This window comes from Branchiostoma floridae, chromosome 3 (assembly GCF_000003815.2).
Source record: "Branchiostoma floridae strain S238N-H82 chromosome 3, Bfl_VNyyK, whole genome shotgun sequence".
NCBI classification, from domain to species: domain Eukaryota; kingdom Metazoa; phylum Chordata; class Leptocardii; order Amphioxiformes; family Branchiostomatidae; genus Branchiostoma; species Branchiostoma floridae.
Genome location: NC_049981.1, coordinates 4,590,857 through 4,615,776, shown reverse-complemented (window position 1 = coordinate 4,615,776; position 24,920 = coordinate 4,590,857). Strand labels below are relative to the sequence as shown.

Genomic DNA, 24,920 nt, shown 5'->3' with positions numbered 1-24,920 from the left:
TACAGGTGGTTAATGAGAGCACGTGGACTGCTCCCGACCAGGTGTCGCCTCTTAACGACGCGAAACCCGGTCAGAAGCAATCATGTGCCTCATTTCGAATAGTTTTAGTTTTAGAACCAATGTGTCTCTAAGAATATTTTTCATATCAATCTATCAATCATGAATACATATGGGCGTTTTAAGCTAAATTTGGCTTATCTTAATAATATAAGAAAACTTAATTAGGTGTTGAATAATTGAAAACCAAAATAAGATAAATGAAATAAATTGAATTCTGAAAAATACACAAAGAATTTGGTCAATTTTACACAATTTCAGCCCCCTCGTGCACATACACCTCTAACCTCTGCTTGGAGAGTAAGCCCTGATATTCTACCACAGAAGTGGCCTCCCCGGGGCGCTCTGGTATGTGTACCCAGTACACACCTGAGTTCACACTTCTCCCTACCTGTCACACACCGGACCGGTCGCCAACATGTCCCCCCGATCCGCTGGCGTGCTCTGTCTGCTAGCTGTGCTCCTCTGCTGCTGTATCAAGGGGAGTTTCGGTGCTAAGAAGACCAGAGAAGAGCTACTTGCGGTAAGTGATTTCATAGAACGATAAAACATCGTCAATTCCTTTGATTACAGTGGGCGAGGTAGTCTTTGTTTACATGTGTGTGAATGACAGCGACGTATTTGTCTCCTTCCTTTCGAGGATCCCTATAGACTTGCAAATTCAAGTTACTACGATTTCTTTAACCTTCTACAAAGTGTCCACACCGTATAGTATACAATCGACTAACTTCTGGCGGTTTAGGATGATATGGAATGGTTGAACACTGCCATTTTCTTGGGTGAAGTAGTCTTCGCCCATACGTACATGTATATAAACCTAGTTTCCTTCTGTTCCTTGTGGAGATCGACTAAGTATATACCCCAAAATACGAAATCTGATTAATTATGAACGACAAAACTAGAACATCATCTTTGTGGTATGTATTTCATGCCGTATTTACAAGTCCTAAAACCAGGAGAACGTTGGAAGAACCTAGTAGGTAAGAATTCCAGTCTTCTACCCGCCTTTCAATAAAACGCGACCAGCCACCGTGACAGTAGCGCTCATGCGAGAACAGTGTGTAAATATCGGTTTACAGTTCATAGTTCTTTGAAACTCCTGTATTAGTAGCTTTGTTCTAACGTAGAAAAAATATAGAAGAAATAGTGGCAGTAACCGTTTTCCGTGTGTTTATTGTTATCCAAGATGGACACATTGTCTTGACGTGGAACTTACAAAACTGGAAAATCAGGTTCCCTCTCTGAGAGGTAACTGAAAGGCTACCGTCGCATTACCAACCGGGGCCCGACCGGGCTGTTTGTAGAAACGTAAAATAGACATTTTATGTAAAATTTACACAACACGACTATTCTATCTCTTTACGTCTTGTCTAGCTGGTTGCCTTTTATATCATACTTAATCGGCTACAGTCTATGTTGAATTCAAGACTCAAGCTATGGTATTTTGTAAGGTAAAAAAAGACCGAATGATACCGCTTTTGGGAAAACTACATGAAGACATTTCATATGTTGTAGTATGTTATATCGAGCTAAAATCTAATTGTTGAAATACTAAGATTATTTTATCAGAGTGTTAATAGATAGACAACATTAGCACCCCTCCCCATACTTACAAGCTCCGGACTACAATTTGTGATGTGTCCTTTTATGACAGCTGAGTGTTGGCCTAAGTTAGTAAATATCACGCCCCCATTTTATGGCAGAGCAACCTACTACTGAAAAATTTATTGCTTTCAACAAGCGTGTCAAATAAGCCAAGTGTCACCCCAGTCTACAAAACACTTTGCACAAATACCATAACAAAATGTCGAAAAATTCCGAACCTTAGGATTGAATCCATGAATCGATAATAAGAAATAAATCGTGATCTGTGAAATGAGATTAGTCAAAATGCTTGAAACATCCAGGCTGAAAAAAATGGTCAGGGGTTTGCGGGAGGGTAAAGCCCCAAGAAAGTGTATGGGAAAAGAGGCCGAAAATAAGAACACATACACAGTATCTATCCCCCCACCCAAACAAACAGATTCATTGCTCAGGCACCATAACCCGTGGTTAAAACTGGAGAGGAAATACACCGATTCGTGTGTTGGCATTTTCTGAGCTTGTGTATAAACAGGCATTCGTGTTGTTTTGAAGATGACGTCACAAAGGGAGGTGGGCCTGACGTGTGGGTTGTTAGCCTTGCCTCACGAATTCCGAGGACCATTTCCGGAACTCGTAGAATTTTGCAGGTTGTATTTCAAGTACATGTAGGCAAATGATATAGCTATGCCATGTATTCATTACTAAACTATCAACATCTGGTGCACATTTTCAAAATATTTAGATAATTAGAATTTTAAAGAATAATTAGATTTCAGCTTTATATCGTGTATATTGAAAGAACGTTCACCGAGTATTTGAGCTGTTTGCCTCACGAGTCCCACTTCCTCATATAGTAGAATGTAGTGGGGACACGTCCAATAATAGCTATATGCATTCATACCTAGACTAGATGGTAGATAACGAAGGCATTCACATCGCTATTAAAGAACGCCACATTTGTGGTATTGTGTAATACATTGCATAAACGTTTGCCCAAATAATAGTAACATTTTAGCCACACCGGCAGTACAATGCGTGGTTTGTACACGAAATACATGTTATTCCAAGCTAGCTCTATGTGTTATGAATAAGTATATGAGAGGTGTATACAACAGTTATATGGACCAATGTATTGATTGATTTCTTTTACAGCAAGTGGACGATGTTGTGAAGAACTTGAAGACGATGAACTCCAAGCGAGAACTTGGATCAGAGGGCATCAGTGAGTATTACACTACAAGTTAGAGCAATTTTTAGATAGTTCAGAATAAAAGAAAATGTATAAGCTTACAATCTTTCTATACATAAAACAACTCCATTGTGCATATGCAATCTTAACTATAACTGCAATTCAAACTATTGATACACTGTTAAAACTACCGATAGCGCAATGTGGTTTCAATAAACTATAGTCATTTGAATCGTCCTTGTTGATGATCAATGATATTTTTTACTATTATTTGTTATCTATTTAGACTAACCTCTAAAGCTCTTACCAACGTTTGGATGACCACCTGTTAATTCCTCAGTGTAATACTGGTATTTCCTCGCACAGACGCTAAGCGTCGCTGCTGCTTCATGAAGACAGTGGTTGCATTATTGACCCTCATAACATCTACCCCAATAATGCCGTAACATGATTACAGCAAATCTTGATACTGAGAGATTTACCAACTCTGTTTCTGTTGTTGTTTTGCCTGTTCTTATATTGGAAAGAGAATAACCTGTGTTCTCTGTTTGTGTTGCGTGTAACAGTAGCGACCGCGACGCAACTGAGCGTAAGGAATGTGTCTCGCACCAGCGATGCGGGTATCGCACCACTAACCTCCTATAGCCTACTGAGTTACAATTGTCACACCAAATATCACGTGTCGACTGCTAGACCTAATTTCCGTCGTTTCTCTCTTTCAAGCGTAATTTTGCAGCAATTGTTTGCCAATTTGATACATGGCTTTCTCCTCAATTCAGTTGTTCATCACTGGGATGGAAGTACAGCGTGACATGAATATTACAAGTCGCCATATTGGCTCTACCCGCCCCCAACATGGCGATAGCTACTTATATTGTTCTTATACCCCTTCCCAGGTTGTTGTTATTAGGTGCTCCTACTACTCTCATTTTGCTTGGCGCAGCGAGGGACTGAATTGTAAGGAGGAAACGATAGGCGACCCTACATCGCAATGGTCCTAATAGTGTTTCTAGTGGCTTTTCTTTTTTTTTCACCCTTTTTATCTATTCACCCTTCAAACCCTTAAATGTCAGAGATAGGGGTCAGTGTGCCTGTTAGTTACTGGTCGTAATCTATAAAACTTAAGGAAAAAACCTTCCAACGTAGTGACAGCTACTCATTTTTTTTCCGTCCTCTTCTCCAGGCCGTTCTTCCCTCGGACAGCTGTATATGACTGAGATGGAGATAAAGCGTGCCCTGCTGGGTGACCCTGACGACCTGGACCTTCAGGAGGCCATGAGGGAGCTCAAGTCGCTGGAGAAGGAAGTGCACAAAGGTGAGAATATCAACCGTTGAAAAGCAATAAACAACATCTTTTGTATACAGTAATAACATATACCAACGTATCTTTTTTCCATTGCTTTTGTTTTTTTGTATTATATTGTACTACGGAAAAAGACTTACGAAAGTAGTTAAATCGAGGTCAAATTGAATGAAAAGTGGAGTAGCCAAACTTGTTCACTTCATTGACAAATGGTTTTCGTTTCATTTGTTTATAGTCCGTTATTGCAAACAGGGTATACGTATGTTACGGTATTACCATTTGTATCTGTTACACTAATATAGCTAGATCCCAGCTCTATCTGCAACTAAAAAACACTGTACAGTCATGTCTACATTTTTTGTGAACATTTTTATGTATGTACGAAATCTAGCGTTCTAAGGTACTGGCTTTTTTTGTCTAATTGGCAAACGCTGGATAAGAAAGGCACATCTAGCAGAAACTGACCAGTGTACGCACTGTAAAGAAAAACATACGATTGAACATTTACTCCCGTCTGTATTGCAAGATGTTGAAACATTTTGAAACAATTTTTTATCTGCTATCAACCGAGACCTGGAAACTTGATGAAAATATACGATTATGTACTGTTTAATGTAACACACTTTTACATTGTATTTTGATTGCAAAATCCTGTATCTATTTATGTTTTGCATAAAAAAAACTTAAAACCAAATTGTGCGTATGTTAGAAGCAGGTTAGATAACACTATAGAGATATACAAAAATCTTTGTAACCTCGCGAAAACAACTTAATCATAATTGTTTTATGTGATATCATGTTTGTATTGCATTGCTGCTTATGTATCGTGATGTCTGTATTAATTACGTCAATGTTATTAGAGGTTGAATACAAACTTTCTGTTGTTTTTGTCACAGACCAAAAGAAGGCCAACATCCCTCAAATCCGCAGCAAAGCCGACGTCCCGGCCGCTCTCGCGAGAATCATCAAGGAGCGAGAACAGCTGTTCTCTCAGGAGCAGGCCAATCAAATTGTTCGTTAGAGGACGGATCCACCAATCAGGCTTCGACTTGGATATTGAATTTCATATGTGCGTTTGAATTTTTAGAAACCTCTTACCCTTGCTTGATAAAGCCCATGCTTGTCGTGTTATAACGTAGAGTCCTCATTTTTTGAAAGATATAGAATAATTCCTTGCATGTAATATGATTTCCTATACATGTAAAATGCTTGGGATTGGAGGCATTTATTATTGAGAATCCAAATAACTTCTGTGTTACAATATTCACGCATTCATCACTATAACTCCCGTATTTGAAGGAAGTTGTTGAATTTTTAAAAAATGCACTTCTGGCTGCTATGATTCACTTAACTCTCACGTTAGGGGCAATTCATGTTGTAACAAAATAAATCGGAAGATTGATTCGACTGAAAAAGGGTAACAACTGCGAGATTGGGATACCCGGTAAGCACATACAGTAGGGTAATATATCAGGGAAACAATAAGGATGTTACACGTAATGTGGGTTTATATCATGGTTGGTGTCCTACTTTTGCTCATGTATAATGTACTAGTAAGGCAATAAACTTTTGGATTGAAGACATCGCATCTCATAATGTGTGACTTAGTTACTGACAACATTTATATTACTGACAATCCTATATCAAGAAAACACATACATTTGTAAAAACAAAAATGCAGATCGATACTAGATGTCGAAACGCAGGCAAGATAAGAAATAGCAACGCAATCGTAAACTTTCATTGTAAATGGACAAGTTGAAAAAACATTTACGACAAACACTTATGCTTTGGAAAAGAAAAACGTAACAGTCCAAAAATGAAATGATTGTGTAATTGTTTCATATGGACACCAGTACCAATTAATTTGTTTGCAAACGTTTATGCATTTGGTAATGTTATGTACGCATTAATCTTAAAATAATACTATGTACGTATAATCGAAGTTGACATCCTAGACGTAGAAACTTGTCCTGTGAGCACTGTGGTGTAAGGCGTTTCGTAAGGGGGCGTGACTGCACTGCTACCTTCTTGCTCCTTCTGGTATATTTTTAATCAAAGAAACGTTGTAAGTTGTCATTTTCTGTATCGCTTTTTTCGTTTTTATGTTGGTGTTCTATAACACCATTCATTGTACTTCAACATGTTACGAAGTAGACTGAATTGATATAGATGGGTATTGTTTATATATAGCCACAGAAAGTAAGTTCTATGGATGACATTCTCAGCAGAAAAAAAATGAGATAGCGCGAAAAAAAGATGGGTAAAAAAAAGCTGCCAAATTTTCAAAGTAGACAAAATGAACGTTGTAACAAGACTTGAGGTGACAAAATATAGCACCACGGCTAACGAGACATGTAATTTTTGTGTTCAACAGGTGCACTAGGGGTGTTATTCAACGTAACCCTAGTGTGGCAGACAGACATCACTCTTCAATTTGGCCACTACAATCATGGCTTCCATATTGCTGCCACTCCTACAGTTATCCAGCAAGTTTCACTTCTGGAACTAAGGTCAATGCTACCACTCTAGCGTCATTTCTACATACAATCATTATCTTACAACACAAACACTTGGTTCTCGTCACCTTCAAGCGATCGTTAGAACTTCACGAAGGAGCTCCTCTCGTAGAGGACAAACGTACCGTGGAGAGCTGAGAGAGCACCACCACGCGCTATGATTTGATTCAACAGCGTCTACTCATACTGTGATGTACATCTGGAATACAGACAACATAGACAACGGCTGTTACTATACATTGTTAAGGAGAAGCCTATATAAAATTTACATTCAAACTAATAATTCTTTCATGAGTTATCTGTAGACGATTGTAAACGTAGATTTAAAAAAAAAAACTTAAAAGCAGCATACGACATGGAAAACTACTATTCTGTATCTGTATCCGTATCCATATAGCCGGTATAACCGCCGTTCGGCGTAACGCCAGTTCACCTTTATCCGCGGGGTACCTATATCCGTTGTTTGTAAAAAAAAACAGGGCGTTTGGGGATATCAAGTTAATGGACGGTGGCTTCAAACTGCAATACTGTACTCTAAAAATATTACAATTCAAACCACCGTCCGTTGACTTAATATCTAATTATCCCCCGGTTTTACAAACAACGGATATAGGTGAGCCGACGGATAAAGGTGAACAAGCGTTAACCACCAGCTTTGCAGGCACGCAGCGCGGCAGGTGAACACCGCTCAGCAATATGTAAGTTAAAATTTATTTTAGAAATAGAAAAAGGAAGATATAAAAAGCTACCTGCTCATTTAGGAATTTGTAAGAAATTGACACAGTTCTATATGGAGATCTCGTAAAGCTCCAAACAGCTAACTCCCCGCAATTTTAGACGGTTCATGTTACCTTCGTGAAAAATCCATACAACTCCGCCCTCCCCACTAAACACTCGATGTAGCGTTTTTATTAAATTTTATTTTGTACGATAACACTGGAGACAAAATTGCTTATTTTGTAAGAACCTTAATCGTTCAAAACAATGCTAGCACATGTACCCTTTAATGACACAAGTGGTTAATTGTTTTCAAAAGAGATGTTGGGTCTCGGAGATAGTACTAGTCGGAATTTTTATCGGCTCAATCCCTTCAGCAATTTTGTAAATACTAGTGCATTCAGTTCACTTTGTTTCGTCGGTATTGACTTGTGAATAAAGGCAAGTTGAATAAACAGGACATGCCAATCAACGCCACTGTTACTTTTTATTAATAAAAGCAAACAATTTGAACCACGAGGTGCTAGCCATCAGTCATAGAAAGGCTATTCCATCGAGCATCCTGTTGTTAGTCTACATTGGTCCTTGCACTGTGTGGACGGGTGTTTTAATTTTGCAGAATAGCAGTTGGTCTAATATTGAAGAGGTGGAATATTGCGACTGGATGGAGGATGGTGTCCCTATATCTCACCACACTGAGGTTGCCTGCAATGTTGATTTATCTTGTTTTTTTATATGGTAGTTGTACTGCCCCACACCATGACGCTGCTTCAACCACCGAACAATAAGAGTTACTCTTGCGGTGTCAACGTGCGGTTCTCCTTGCCGCCTCCACGCTTTGATTCGGCCATTCAACTGCCAAAACGGCAAATATACTCAACTTGAATGTGCTTAAACAAACCTGTATGTTCTGTATATTAAACGTGATGTGAAAAAGTGATTGATTGAGTCACTAGAAAACGCGCCATACTAACAGGACGATGCAGTGTTGAACAGAAGCAGGGGAATTGGGGCGCTTTTTCTTTGTGACTCACTCATGTAAGCAGGCCCGGTGCTCGTTTCATGAGTTTGCAATCAATATAAGTTTGATACCATAGGACAGAAAATGACACAGGCTTTCAACCGATACATAATATAGGAAAATTATACAGAAACAATGGAAAAATTGGATATTCCAAACTTTTTTTTGTGCCCAGTTTTTAGCTGGACTTATTTTGAACTGGAAGGGTTGGGTCTGTTGTATTCCCATGTTGCATATACTCGAGTCTCGACAAAAGATATCTTTCATTGTATTAACCTGTCTTCAAGCAAAATTTATCTCCCAACACGAAGTCTCTACCGTTTACCACAACAGAATGAAGTACGTGTATCAATTATGCAAACAAGGAACCCATTATAATAACGCACATTCTGGTATATGTACCTTCACCTCCATTATGACTGTTTTTAGTATTTAGGAAATTGTTTATTTACCTGTGTTTTTCTAAATACTGGAACTTTACAAGTGTTTTGTAGCCTATTAGGAATAAGTTGTGCGTAGATAGTGCTCATAATGAGAAACTAGTATTCACTTGTGTTTTGTTAGTGCCTTGGAAATGTTTCTGCACAAGAAAGAAAATACTGTGACAAATTGAAAACATATACCTGACTTATTCCGTACCGTAGATGGTGTTGATTTATACGTTCGCGATAGCACTGTTTTTTTTTTAGAGGGGGCGAGATTGCTACCGATTTCGAGGTGGGGGGAGAAATCACTGGAGGGGGTGAGGGGGTGAGGGGTGGAAACACTAGCGTGATCGCTGAGGGGGGGGGTCGCCATGACACAGGCGCAATTAGGAGCTCTATTGTTTTCTTTTTTTGTACTTTTTTGGAGACGATGAATGACATGTACATCAGATTACAGTGGAATGAAAATTAGGAAGGCTGTTTGTCCAACGAATATATTATAATCATTTCTTGTGACGAGCAAAAGTCTGTGTCATATTGTACTACCATGTGCAATTGTCGTGCAATAAAGTTATTCTTTCATGATTGCCAAAGAATCTTTTTATCTTCTTTTTCTAAGAACAACGGAAGCCAATATTGACTCCATCTTTCTGTTAACACTGTTATCATGGTGATATTGCACCGTACAAATATGCCTGACAGCTGGTGACAAGTTCATTTACAGACTGACGTGGTGTTGATTGACTGATGTTCAAACACTCACCTTTTTGTACATACGATGGCAGGATATTTATGGCATTCCGATTAACGAGTATGAATCCCCACCCAACCAAGAAAAACACATTTATATATAGCCTGGAGTCCAGCCAAGTCGTAAGTTGTCGGGCGACCAGCTGGGGCGAGTACAAGCCCTCTGGTATAGATTCCTTTTGCGGCATATTTTCCTTTCCCGGTTAAAATTGCGAATCGATCTTCCCTAAAACAGACGACCACCCGCCCAACCCCAAACTTACGCCAAGGCCACCAGAGGTGAAGGAGGCTAACTTCGGGAGCTGACCAAAGCGAACAAGGCTGGACTCCAGGCTAAACATATATTAAAACTCAACGATAAAAAGGGACACATATCTTTCGGAAATGGAGTGAAATGCAAATGGGGGTCTTGTCTCGAGCAATGAATGACCCGGTTACACATGTCTGCCGACCACTAGCCAACAGAAGTTGGCAGGAAATCGGGAGCTCGAGGAGGGTGACTTTACAGAGAACCATGCTCCACGACGTCGAATTCTAGAAGTGGGTGTTGGAATCCTATAATATGCGTTGGTATGTCCTAAGTGGGGATTTTGTGGGCACTAGATTTATTGCTTGCGTGACTGAACAGACAGTTTAGCATTTGCCCCAAATTAAATTTTGACGGTGCAAATACTGTCTAATTGTTGTGTATACAGACTGAAGTTTGTGCCTACGGATGTTTGCTTTCTTCTCCTTGTAAAAGCGTCAGCGCTATTTACTTTACAATGATGTAACCTTTTCATAGATTCTTCCCGGAATTCTACTCCACCTTACTTTAATTAACCAATCAAAGAAGTGCGTTCCCTCCATATCCCGTGGTGTAGAGACGTAAATCTCCTTAAAAGGCAGACAATTTGCATGCATACTGCTATAAATGTGATAGACTAGCTGCTTTACATCAGAGCGGTCCGGTCCGGGAGAAGAAATCGTTTTACGTACCCCTTCACCGTGCACAGCAAAAAGACAAAAAGTAAGTTATTCCCGTTTTTATTCCTATTTTAGGTATTACTATAGAATTCTGGAATAATTCTCTAACAAAGGTAAAGGATTTGGTCCCGTTGATAAATTTGAGTGTTATTCGTTTCCTTAATAGATGTAAAACTTGAAAACAACATGAAGTGGTTTCATGTATGGAGTTGATATGATTGGTTCGGGATTGTGAAGGCAGAAAATTTCATGTTTTGCGCCGTCCTTTCTTTTTAAAAACAAGTAGAGAATGTGTATATCGCAGAGACAAGCGATATCAATTGTAAAGTAATATTTATTTTTTAAATACAACTCAACATTTGATATTTTTCATGCATACGTTCGTAGTTTTAATTTTGGGAACAGAAACTTGCTGTTTTATTGTGAAAGCAGAATCGTTCCCCCGTGCTGCAGAGAAACCCAGACCACAAGATCTAAGGCCCCCTTTCAACTTGGCGGCGCTCTCACGGCGCTCTCGCTGCGATGGAAAATTGGCCAGAGCGCCGTGAGAGCGCCGCGACGCCAGAAACACTGCCCTAGTGGAATCGCTCCGGCGACCCCAGCGCGCTCTCACCGCGACGAAATACTCAAATGTCAACAAAAGTTTGAAAGATTGTTCAGCGAATTTCAGAGATAGAGAACGAATCTTTTGGTGTATAGTGTATTTTGGTATCTTTAAAGTCATCCTTTTACGTCTTACATAACATTTAAAGAATAAAATCAAGGCTGTAAACAAATCCCATTTTGGTCACTGTACAGTCACTCAGACTGAAATATACACGTTTGTCTTGTTCCTTTTTCTCAAATCTGTCATGTAGCTTGTTTACCATAAATTGTTTTATCATGCTTTTAGTGTAAATCATACAACACTGAAACTGTTCGATTTATTGAAAACAGGACTTCAATAGTAAAAATGTACAGATGAAGAACAAGAAAACTGATGTCATCATGTTGAAATTTAAAAAAGAATAAGTAAAGAAATGATAAACCTTTTTTTAAACCCTGGTTATTCCTTCTCAGTTTGTTTAATTGTAAATCATAGGTACATATCAAACATTTCTCCGGGTTTCTGTCTGTTTCAAATATACTTCTTCTCAAACTGCAGTTGAGAGCGCAGAGAGAGCACGGTGATAGCGCCGTCCTAGCTAAATTGGTATCATAAACCACTGTTGAGTCCTATTGCGCTCACCGCGCTCGCTGTGCGCTCTCTTGGCGCTCACGGCGCTCGCTGCGCGCTCCCTTGGCGCTCTCTCTGCGCTCATCGTTAGATCGCCGTCCACGGCGCTCTCACGGCGACTGTTTTGAGCAGGTTCAAAACAATCGCGGAGGTGATGGCGACCATGGCGACCATGGCGCTCCCACCGCGCGCTCTCCGCGCTCCCATGGCGACCTTGGCGATCCCACCGCGCTCTCACCGCGCTCATCCATATTTGAGGTCGCAGAGAGAGCGCCGTGAGAGCGCCGTCCTAGTGGAAAGGGGGTATAAGAAAGGATAGTTACCTCCTGTCGCCTGAAGTGAACATTATGCAGTGTGTCTGTAGGAGATCTTTTAACACCTCCCATGATCGACAAAGATGATATCAGGGTAGTAATTTACTGTGTTCTGCGGCTGCAGTGGTTTAGACACCCTGCAGATGCAATCAGTCTTTCTTCAACTCTCTCCACTTTATCCTGTTCATCGCGAGCTTCCTAAGCTCCCGCAGTTTTCTTTGTGACCGCAATGGTCCAAGTCGTCTATCCCTGAGATCTGCCCTCAGTAAAGCTAAGGGCACAACCCGCCGTATGTGCAAATACGTGCTGTCTACGTGCCAAAACGTGAGCAATCTTTTGGGATCCGTAACTGGTAAGTACCGCCTCCGTACGAACTCGTAGGGAACGAAACGCCGTACGAAACGCCGTAGAACTTTACGTGCAGGCAAATCTTTGTGTGCCATCGGGCTGCGAATTCGGCCCCCGTACGTGCCAGTTCAGGCGACGCGACTGCCTGTACAGCCTGAACGTTTGCAGAAAAACGTGGCAAACGTGGCCTCATAAAAAAAGGAAGCACAAATTGCACGTATGGCGGGTTGTGACCTTAGCAGCGTACGTAGTATTTGGACAATACAAAAATTACATCTTCCTGCCATTTCTTTGCATGGTGGCATAGTAAGCTAAGTCTACCCTTTAGCATTGAATACCAAGGCTCAGTGAGAGAAGTTGCAACATTAATGCATCATACAAACATGTCTGTAAACTGTGATCTTCCTACATGGACATCCATGCTTCCTAGGGAAACACGCCCACATCTGGTTTAGGCCCCCTTTCCACTAGACGGCGATCGTGCTGCGCTCTCACTGCGACCTAAATAGGATATGTGTAATCTTTACTTTCACACTTGGTATATCATACAAAACGTAAACGTGTGACTGAGAAGACAACAAAGCACACAAGGTGTAAAAAGATTCGTTTCTTTTCTATAGAATTCGTTGAGCGATATGTCAAATTTTAGGTCGCAGAGAGAGCGCGGTGAGAGCGCCGTCGTAGTGGAAAGGGGGTATTATCAGTGTCTTGTGTGCCTGACTGCACAGTGGGGTGTCTGATGACAGTTTCACCAGAGTTTTTGAAAAACGTAATCTTTGCAAGATTCTCACAGTTTTGAAGGGAATGTAACCTCAGCTTATTGATACCCTACAAAATAGAATAAATGCATGATAATCCTATTCTGAAGTGAACAAAAATTAGTGTTTTCAAAGAAGATCTTCCCCTGTAGCCAGCTGGAGTGTGATAAACTCATTACCCCACCCTTAGGGTGCCTACTGGAGGCCTGAAGCTGTTTTGTTTACAGCCAGGAGGGTCTAACTTAGGGGGACACGTAGATAAACTACGTAGCATACCTTTAAAGGAGCTTGTCACCAGCTGGGAATTTTCTAGGGCCAAATCTCACCATCAGTATGATAAACCCAGCTGGTTGCCCGACAGCTTTGCCTTCTGTAGCGGACCAAAGCTAGCAATGCTGGAGGCTATATAAATATTTTGTTAGTTAAATGGGGGTTTATACTCGTTAATCGGAATGCCATCGTATGTACAAAAGGTGAGTGTTTGCACGAGAATCAACACCATCAAGCCAAGGTGTGTAAATGGACTTGTCACCAGCTGAATATTTTACGGTCAAATATCACCATGATAACAGTGTCAACATAAAGACTAAGTCAATATTTGCTTCCGTTGTTCTTTGAAGGAAAGGAAAGGTATCATACGTCTTACTCAGACTTTTGTTTGCCTTCGAAACAAGGGGCTTTTATATCAGCTCCTTGCTTAGAAAGCCCCACGCCTAGCTTAAGTTTGTCGGATCACCTTCCAAGTTTTTTTTTACACTGTAATCTGAGGGCATTCATTTTAAAATAAATCACAATAAAGCGTCTTGTTTGTCATTGTCAGTTGATTAGCCGCCCAATGAGTATTGCCGACGAGAGGAGGTCCATTGCCTACGCATACACACTCCTAGATATACACATGGTATAAGTAATAATCTTGCGCCCATTGTTATAACTTGTTAGCTTTGGTATGGCAAACACAGTCAAACGCTTTTGAATATTCAATCAAGATAAAAGCTGAAAACAACATGGCTAAACTGTGTTTCTTTAAAACAGCACATTTGTTCTTTCTTTCTGTCTGTCTTTCTTTCTTTTCTTTCTTTCTTTTTTCTTTCTTTCTTTCTTTCATTCATTCCTTTCGTCATTCATTCCTTCCTTCGTTCAATCCTTCCATCCTCCCTTCCTTCCGTCTTCCCCTTTTCTTCCCCTTTTCTTCTTTCGTCCCTTCTTTCTTATCCCTTATTTTGTTAAAATCTCTAACTGCTAAACGTGACTATTCTCTGTTGATGCAGATGGCGTACCCGTCTGCACTAGTTGGTTACTGGCCACTGAATTCTAAACATGGCGCCCGTGACGTGTCCGGCTATGGTAATGATGCCGTACAGCACGATACAGGCCTTGCAGAAGGACCGGGAGGGGAAGTCGGAGGATCCTTCTACTTCAAAGGGATTTTTGGTACATATTTTCAAAACATATTGTCGTACCACACTGTAGTCACATTTATGCATTAGTCTTAATATTTAAACTGTAGGGGCAACAAAGAAGTCATTTTAAGTTATCTGTTTCTTATTCTTTTATTTTAAGGATCATCTCGGCCCATTCTCTAATATTGTCATCACATCTCTCCTGTTATCTAACGTTACCCCTTTCTTCTTCCACTTGCGTGATATTCGTCAAAAGGCAAAAAGAACTAAACAGACCATGTACTGTAAATGATGGTAACGCTAGTTCACCTTTATCCGCGGGGTGACTTACATCCGTTGTTTATCAAAACATTGCTTGCAGGCACATCAAGCCACAGGATGGCAGTTTTAAATTGAAATATACAGAAAAAGTTGCAATTCAAAACCAACGTCCGTCGACGTCATATCCCTAAATACCTTGTTTCTAAAAGCAACAGATATAGGCCAACGGATAAAGGAGAACAAGCGTTATAGAGGCACACTATTTAAACAATAAGGGAATTATGAAACATCTATTTTGTCATATTTGTTGCATTTATGAAGGCTCTAGGTTGGATATTCCCAACAATGGAGCCCTGCAAACCGGACCATACATGACCATGCTGGCCTGGATATACCCGGAAGGAAACCGGGGCCCAATCTTCAGTTACCAACGGAACTTCCCCCAGACGCTTTGGGACTACGGAGCGAGCCTTTGGATTGATAGTAATCCAAGCATGCTTGCCACACAGTGAGCTTTTTTTTATCTTTACATAGTATACTAAATGCAAAGGATATTGTTATAGGTATAATTTATAGTTACACGTTTTAAAGTGCAGGTTTGTTTTTGTAGTCTTAAATGTTTTGTCATGATGCTTAGTGAATGAGTAAGGTCGATTTGCTTATGACTTATCAAAATTAGGTCCTCAGTATCAGTATTTATTCCATACCTGTGACGCGAAAACGTTCGATACGGGTGTTCCGGACCGGGTGATAACTTTCCGTACGGCCCGGGTTTATCACACGGGCTCCATTCGAATAAATCGAACATGTTTCGTGTGGGCCGAGTACGGCGCCATCGAAAGTTAGAATACTTGATTCGGACGTTGGCACATTACTGTTGCAAAGCCTTTTTTTCGAGAGCAACAAATTTGTTCAACTTCTGGCGCATTTTGCATCAAAACAGTGGTTTTCTCAGGTGGGTATGACATAAATAAAATACAACACGGTGTATTCCGCATCACCCTCGGTCTCAGCCCTCCCGCGGGTCGGATCACTCTCCGGCCTTCGGCCGTCGTGCGATCCGACCCGCGGTCGGGCTGATACCTTGGGCGATAGTAGTAGTAGTAGTAGTAGTAGACTGGTTTATTGAGCAATATGCATATAGTCCTCTTGGCAGCCTAGAGGCTGAATTGCGAGGATATTACAATTATTGGCCTATTCAAAATACATCAATTAGAAAAACTTTATGAACGTTGTTAAAACAATAGGTCAATAGTTACTACTTAAAATACAATATCGACGTAATACAAAATTTGTTGCGTTCAAGGAATCACGCTATTTACAGGTTTGACTTTATACAGACTTTTAAAACATGACAACTTTGTAAAAAAGAGGTCGTAAGTCCGCGTAAGGAGGCCATAATTGTAATAGTGTGACTGAGGAGTAAAGTACAGTTAGAGTTCGTTGAGCGTTTCTACAATGGACGGGATGGCGCTTGTCCTGTAGCGCTTTGACCCAGAAGGCTGCTGGTACTGTCCAGAGTTGCGTAGGTTTCTACCGTGCTGTTGGGCACGGGTGGGGGGCAGCCAAGAACAGAACCGTGGGGATTTCTCAACTTTGGTACTTTGGTAGCAAAGTCAACACACAGGCTCCGACGGCGGTCTGATAGGCGTTGGAGATTGAGCTGTTCTAGCGTTTCTGAGTAGGAGTTGTACCGGCGTCCAATGATCATTTTGCGGGCACGTTTCTGCACTCGCTCTAGGGCTGCAGACTGTTTGCTTGTGAGTTCGGCACTCCAGCAGGGAGCACCATATTCCAAAATGGGACGAATGTTACCGCAGTATATGATGGTGAGATCAGATGCTGGTACTCCGGATCGGCGCAGTCTACTGACGAGGAAGAGGCGCTTGCTGGCTTTAGACACCATCACGTTTACCTGGTCATCCCAACGTAGGTCCGATCTAATGTGTAGTCCTAACAGCCTGGCCTGTGTGACAATGGTAAGGTTTTGTCCACCAAAGGCATGAAGCAGAAATGCATCGCCATGCACTTTTTAGGATTGAGGCTCATAGAATTGCTCGCGGACCAGCTCTCAAGGTTGTCGAGGTCAGTCTGGAGGGTTGTTGCAACTGATCTTATTTCACCGAGGTTGAAGTCGTCGACATACTTCCAGTGAGAGTTTGAAGTTACGGGTTCGACGTCATTTATCATCGCCAAGAACACCAGCGGACCTAACAGGGTGCCCTGTGCCACCCCGCTTGTCAAGTACTCCCAGTCTGATATAGATCCCCGATATCTGACGCACTGTTTCCGACCGGCCATTAAGCTACACAGCCATGGTATTAAAGAAGCTCTTGCCCCCATGTTGATCAGTTTAGCGATGGCAGTGTTATGGCACACCCGATACGGAATACACCGTAATGTATTCTATATGTATATCATAACATATATCAACAAAAGCAATGCCATTTAATAGGAGTTCCTTCAATTTGCTTAAAGTTTTGATTACCTTTACTGCTATAATTTACATCGTCAGCACTTTTCATAGACATACAGAATAAGGCAATTAGCTTTCTTTTATCCATTTGTTATATCAGGTTTTGGGGTCAAGATGGATACAAGATAAAGAGTTTGTGGAATGAAGTCATCAAACAAGGAGAGTGGCAGTTTGTGTCGGCTACATACAGTCTTACAACAGGCCTCGTCAAAGTGTACTGGAATGGCACCGAGGTACAACTTCACGTATACAACATGATACATAGTCCCAAATTTCGTTATGCACAACCGTTGAATTTATTTAAAGACAAGTGATTCGTTGACCATCAGGGCTATACTAACTGGTTTACAGTGCACTGGAGCTAGCTGTTACAGGTTTACAATGCACTGGAGCAAGGTGTTGCAGGTTGAGAGTGCACTGGAGCTAGGTGTTACAGGTTGAGAGTGCACTGGAGCTAGGTGATACAGGTTTACAATGCAATAGAGCTGGGTGTTACAGGTTGACAGTGCACTGGAGCTAGGTGTTACAGGTTTACAATGCAATGGAGCTGGGTGTTACAGGTTGACAGTGCACTGGAGCTAGGTGTTACAGGTTCACAGTGCAATGGGGCTGGGTGTTACAGGTTGACAATGCACTGGAGCTAGGTGTTACAGGTTCACAGTGCACTGGGGCTAGGTGTTACAGGTTGACCGTGCACTGGAACTGGGTAATCGAGGCCCCCACGGTAAGTTTTGCTCCATTAATAGATGTAAGGTAACACCCAGTTCCAGTGCCCGGGAAACCGTAAACATTTAGGTCCAGTGCACGGTCCAACCTGTCAGTATAGCCCTGACGAAGATGACAGATGGTCATCGAAACGTTGACTCTAAATAGATTTCATGCCTGTGCATAAATCACTTTGTGATTACGTATTTTACCAACCTAATACAATTATTCACTGGTACAACATGATCCAGTTTTTATCTTTGATCTGTAATTTCTAAACTTGTATTAGATACCATTCAGACATACAACAACAAGTCTGACTCTAATGAACATATTTTGCCTGATGCCATAAGCTATTATTGTGAAAATTGTAAAATATAGCAACAAGCAAATTTCAGGCTTGTTTCTCCCACAATTTCTCCCAAAATTTTCGTGTCAAATCATTAGAACATCACATTCACTGTAAATATTTTCCTCAAGTGTACAGTCTATACTACTCATAGTCTTGATACCGACGAAAGCCTACTACCTAGTGTTAGATTACTTCAGCCCCCCCCCCTCACTTATTGAACAGTCCACGCATGCGGACTGGGGCTGGGGAATTGAGTCTTGATCTAGCAACAGTTGACACCAAACATTTTCTTGTCATCTCTACAGGTTGCCTCCGAAGACCAGGGAAGCCTTGATCTGGCATCTCAAACTCATTTTCCTGTGGTCATGGCTGGCAAACCTGCAGCCAAAGATGGCAAGAAGGACGAACGCAACTACAAGGGGCGCATAGCTCACATGCAGGTACATTGATCTCGATCATTAAAACATTAATAACAGTGAATAGGTTATTTTTGGACTTAAAAAAGCCTTTTGGACAAATGCTTATAGTCTCTTACAGCTTAAATTTACATAGCTGATATTTTGTGAAAAAACTTCTCTGGTACTCAACTGATGATACTGACCCCCAGCAGGGGCTTCGCGCCTCATTAAAAATTAAAAAATCTTGAGATTTATTTAAAAAATCTTTAGATTTTGTGGTAAATCTTGAGATGTCTCGAGTCAATCTTGAGATTTTGCATGAAAATGTCGAGATTTTTTATGAAAATCTTCAGATCCATCACAGTGCTTGCTTGCCAAGTTCAAGTCTACTCTGTCACACCGTTGGTGAACTTTCGATTGATAATCAACAATTCAGAATACCGTATTACCTCTTGTCTTTCCGTCAGGTTTACAACATCGCCCTGACCCAAGAGCAGATCAAGGAAGCCATGGAGCGTACCAAGGGAGGGTACGACTAGATCCTGATCAACATGCAGGTACGTGCAAAAAAGGACCAAGTAAACTGTTGCATGTATGCAAACCTCTGTGTAAATCCAAGAGAGATGGGACACAGTTAATTCCTTGGGTAGGTGTGATCATGGGAATTTGAGATTTTTGTAAAAGCAACAAATGTATGGTTAAACAACTTTTGTAATACCCCCTTTCAACTAGGACGGCGCTTTCGCCGCGCTCTCTCTGCGACCTAAAATTTGACATATAGCTCAACGAATTGTATAGAAAAGAAACGAATCTTTTTACACTTTGTGTTTTTTGTTGTCTTTTCGGTCACACTTTTATAATTTGTATAATATACCCAGTGTGAAAGCGAAGGATGTACATATCCTATTTAGGTCGTAGTGAGAGCGCAGCGCGATCGCCGTCTAGTGGAAAGGGGGCCTAAGCAATCACTTTTACTTAAAAGCAGCTGATGACAGTGTGTTCGACAACTTTGCAACTTAATTTGTTCCATATTTGAATTTTGCCTTGATGTATTGTTGACTCATGAGTTATATATATATGAGATATGTGATCATATATGTATACCTTATATTAGCGAAAAGATCTAAAATGCTGAGTATTGAAGAGTTAGCATCGCTATCGCTATTCTCTAAAACTCCGAGTACTTTATCCCTGTAACAGTTCTTTTGCAGTAGTATAGATAAATGACAAACGTAGCGCCTTTTAATGTGTGATTGCCATCATGGTGCAACATACAATGAATATCTACTAAGGACCATGTTAGGAGGAGTTAACTAACAACTTCACACTGTTTTGCATTTGTAGGCAACAGTGGGGTTTACATAGGACGAGGACCGCGATGCTGGAGCAATATACGTCCTATCACCCTACCTTTTTTGGGCGTGACTGCTATTAAAGTAAGCTTTTAGAAAGGAGAAATCTTTTGCAAGGAGAATTCACTTCTGTTTGTTTGAATTTATTGAAGGTGTGTTCAGAAAACTCTACTTTTAAGCACTTTTGCAAATACTTTAGATCATTGAGAGAGCATTAAGGTCTCTTTTGTAAGCTTGATGGTGTGTTCAGGTAATTTTTGACGATGTAGCAAACATTATTATAACCTCAATGATCATGCAAACATTTACATAGGAGCTAAGCCGGCGTAGGCTGTCTATCTAAGCTCAAACATTATCATACTCCCAATTATCATATATGCATTAGAACAGACTCTATAACATAACGTAGACAGATAGCGAGCTTTATCATTATGCTTACGTTAGGGTAGCCTCTCTAGCTAAACTTGGTTCTTTTGGGCTCAGGACAATACGCTTTCTTAGTAACTCTGTATTTTTGTAATTCATGATCTCCATCATTACTTATCTACTCTCTTCTTCATTAATATTCGGGATTAATCAAATATAGTCGGTCTCTCTTTTTATCTTTCTGTCTTTCTTTTTCTATATTTTACATTATAACATGGACTCTATTTTGCTAATATCCTGCTGATATTTCGAGACTGCTTCTTTACACCGAATATCCTCAATCTTTTAGACACGTTTATTCCAGTACTTCATTCACAATCACCAAACTATTAGCAAACTTTCCGTCATCATAGTTTGGCTCTTTCCGTTCTTTTTTTGCTCAGCTCAAGTAGTTATTAGCTAACATATTAATATCTATATCATGTAATCTCTGTAGATCTCTGGTGTAATAGTTGGCAGACAGCAGATGGAATAAAGATAACCTCTTGGGTTCATAGTTGGAAAACTAATGTACGAAAATACTAAGAAATTGCAATGATAATCCCAGAAATTCTAATGTGAGCTATTTCACGCATAATGTTTTTGCTATTAGGAGAATCAAAAGAATCATTTGAGTAATCATTTATCATACTCTCCCCTGTTCGATGATATATAACTGGAATATATATGTCTCTAAACTTGGGAATCTAAAATCCACATTGAATAATGTTAACATCAGATAATTTTCGGCATTATGCCTTAACAAAACGTTTGGATATCTGAATAACCCATCATGAACCCTACTATATTATCTTTAAGCAAGAACCTTGAGGAATGTGTTTACGGAAAGAAAGGTTCTTATTGAGCAGGTTGTGCCACTCCAAGCAAACGTCTTGTTGAGAAGTTTTATTGAAGAAAAAATCTTGAAACATGTTGAGTTAGTTACAAGTTAGTTGTTTAACAGCAACTAGGGAGAGATAAGAGAGATCCTCGCCTGGCATGTCATCTTGATTTACTCTGTTGGAGTGTCTGTGGATCGTATGCATCTGTTTTCTGCACGAAGCTCATTCATTCTTCAGATTACGCATGCGCATCAACAGAACATGTGTGCAATATGTCAAAGGTGAAGGCCCCTGAAATGTAAACAGTTCCTGTGCTGACCTTTGACACGATTTGCATAACACTGTTTAGTTGTGTTTTCTTTATGTCTCAGGGGTCTTTGACACCTTTGACACCTTTACCCACAATTCCTGTCGCTGCGTTTGCGTACTTGGAACGGTAAACGAGTCTATAGACGGTGCAAAAGAGACGGCGTCAACTTTTATAATCATATTATGAAAGTTGACGTAAACATGACTGATTATAAAGGACACAGTATTTAATGTGACGTAGTTCACTTATCAATATTCATGTCACCTATAATTCTATCAATAGCTTTCAGTACACCATTTCCCTATTAAAGGCTGCATTTAGTTACATCTTCATAATTTTGTACAAACATGATTGCATTTGAGGAGGAGTGATCTGAATACAATTAATGTTTGTAAGCTATTTCTATAAACGTAACTATAGATTTGCATGTAAAACGAATATCTTAAAATGAACATATAGAACAGTGTCCCTTTATCGACAAGTGAATTATTGTCTCTTGTCTACTGTGTTGTAAGGTGAAGAATGACAAGATGTGCCGTATTATGTCTTGCGATGAAACATGGAAACATCTGGAGTTCTGTACACACGGAATAAAGAAGCAGTCATGGTCTCACAAATCTGTGTCATTGTCGCTATTTCACAATTGCGAAGACGAATTGATGGGAGAAAGGAGGATGGAGGATGCGAGAAGATAGATGGACAGATGAAATAACAGATGAAAGACGGATTGATGGGTAGAAGATAGAGGAGGGAAAATAGATAGATGAAGGAATAAACAAATGAAAGACGGATTGATGGGTAGAGGCTGGAGGCTGGAAAAAAATGGATGGATGAATGAATAAACAGATGAAAGGCGGATTGATGGGTGGAGGATGGAGGCTGGAAAAAAATGAATGGATGAATGAATAAACAGATGAAAGACGGATTGATGGGTGGAGGATGGAGGCTGGAAAAAAATGAATGGATGAATGAATAAACAGAGAAAAGACGGATTGATGGGCAGAGGATGGAGGCTAGAAAAAAATGAATGGATGAATGAATAAACAGATGAAAGACGGATTGATGGGTGGAGGATGGAGGCTGGAAAAAATGAATGGATGAATGAATAAACAGATGAAAGACGGATTGATGGGTGGAGGATGGAGGCTGGAAAAAATGAATGGATGAATGAATAAACAGAGAAAAGACGGATTGATGGGCAGAGGATGGAGGCTAGAAAAAAATGAATGGATGAATGAATAAACAGATGAAAGACGGATTGATGGGTGGAGGATGGAGGCTGGAAAAAATGAATGGATGAATGAATAAACAGATGAAAGACGGATTGATGGGTGGAGGATGGAGGCTGGAAAAAATGAATGGATGAATGAATAAACAGAGGAAAGACGGATTGATGGGTGGAGGATGGAGGATGGAAAAAAATGAATGGATGAATGAATAAACAGAGAAAAGACGGATTGATGGGCAGAGGATGGAGGCTAGAAAAAAATGAATGGATGAATGAATAACAGAGGAAAGACGGATTGATGGGTGGAGGATGGAGGATGGAAAAAAATGAATGGATGAACGAATAAACAGAGGAAAGACGGATTGGTGGGTGGAAGATAGAGGCTGGGAAAAGCTGGATGGATGAATGAATGAATGAAAAAAACAGATGAAAGATGAATTGATGGGTGGAGGATGGAGGCTGGGAAAAGCTGGATGAAGGAATGAAGAAAAAGATGAAAAATAAATTAATGTGTGTAAGATGGAGAATGGGAAAAGCTAGATGAAGGAATGAATAAAAAGAGGAAAGATGAATTGATGGGTGGAAGATAGAGGATGGGGAAATATAGATGGAGGGATGAATAAACAGATGAAATGCGGATTGTTGGATGGAAGATGGAGGGTAGAAAACATGGATGGAGGAATGAATAAACAGATGAAAGGCGAATTTATGTGTGAAGGATGGAGGCTGGAAAAAGCTGGATGGATGAATGAATAAACAGATGAAAGACGGATTGATGGGTGGAGGATGGAGGCTGGGAAAAGATAGATGGAGGGATGAATAAATAGATGGAAGACGGATTGATGGGTGAAAGATGGATGGAGGAATGAATAAACAGATGAAAGACGGGTTGATGGGTGGAGGATGGAGGCCGGGAAAAGATAGATGGAGGGATGAATAAATAGATGGAAGACGGATTGATGGGTGAAAGATGGATGGAGGAATGAATAAACAGATGAAAGACGGATTGATGGGTGAAATATGGATGGAGGAATGAATAAACAGATGAAAGACGGATTGATGGGTGAAAGATAGATGGAGGAATGAATAAACAGATGACAGACGGATTGATGGGGGAAATATGGATGGAGGAATGAATAAACAGATGAAAGACGCGTCGATGGGTGAAAAGTGAAGGATGGGAAAAGCTGGATGAAGGAATGAATAAACAGATGAAAGACGGAGTGGTGGGTGAAAGATGGATGGAGGAATGAATAAACAGATGCAAGACGGATTGATGGTTGAAAGACAGATGGAGGAATGAATAAACAGATGAAAGACGGATTGATGGGTTGAGGATGGAGGCTCGGAAAAGCTGGATGGATGAATGAATGAATGAATGAATGAATGAATAAACAGATGAAAGACGGATTGATGGGTGGAGGATGAAAGCTGAGAAAAGCTGGATGGATGAATGGATGAATGAAAAAACAGATGAAAGACGGGTTGATGGGTGGAGGATGGAGGCTAGGAAAATATGGATGGATGAATAAATAAACGTATGAAAGATGAATTGATGGGTGGAAGATGGAGAATGGGAGAAACCGGATGAAGGAATGAATAAACAGATGAAAGACGGATTGATGGGTGGAGGATGGAGGCTGGGAAAAGCTGGATGGATGAATAAATGATTGAATGAATAAACAGATGAAAGATGGATTAATGGGTGGAGGATGGAGGCTGAGAAAAGCTGGATGGATGAATGAATGAATGAATGACTGAATGAATGAATGATGAATGAATAAACAGATGAAAGATGGATTGATGGGTAGAGGCTGGAGGCTGGGAAAAGCTGAATGAATGAATGAATGAATTTATGAATGAATGAATGAATGAATGAATTAACGTATGAAAGATGAATTGATGGGTAAAAGATGGAGAATGGGAAAAACTAGATGAAGGACTGAATAAACAGATGAGAGACGGATTGATGGGTGGAAGATGGAGGCTGGGAAAAGATAGATGGAGGAATGAATAAACGGATC

The 24,920-nt window shown here is 40.4% G+C and overlaps 2 protein-coding genes across 2 annotated transcripts; both read left to right on the top strand.

Moving 5' to 3' along the window:
* The first annotated feature begins 392 nt into the window (after positions 1-392).
* LOC118412569 lies at positions 393-5,721 on the top strand. The gene is made up of 4 exons (XM_035815513.1): positions 393-580; positions 2,794-2,863; positions 4,014-4,145; positions 5,030-5,721. The coding sequence occupies exons 1-4, from the start codon at positions 476-478 to the stop codon at positions 5,152-5,154; spliced, it is 432 nt and encodes a 143-aa protein (XP_035671406.1). The 5' UTR covers positions 393-475; the 3' UTR covers positions 5,155-5,721.
* Positions 5,722-13,619: 7,898 nt separating this feature from the next.
* LOC118411131 lies at positions 13,620-20,272 on the top strand. The gene is made up of 7 exons (XM_035813173.1): positions 13,620-13,640; positions 14,436-14,598; positions 15,150-15,336; positions 17,405-17,537; positions 18,667-18,801; positions 19,227-19,316; positions 20,104-20,272. The coding sequence occupies exons 1-6, from the start codon at positions 13,620-13,622 to the stop codon at positions 19,296-19,298; spliced, it is 711 nt and encodes a 236-aa protein (XP_035669066.1). The 3' UTR covers positions 19,299-19,316; positions 20,104-20,272.
* Positions 20,273-24,920: the final 4,648 nt, after the last annotated feature.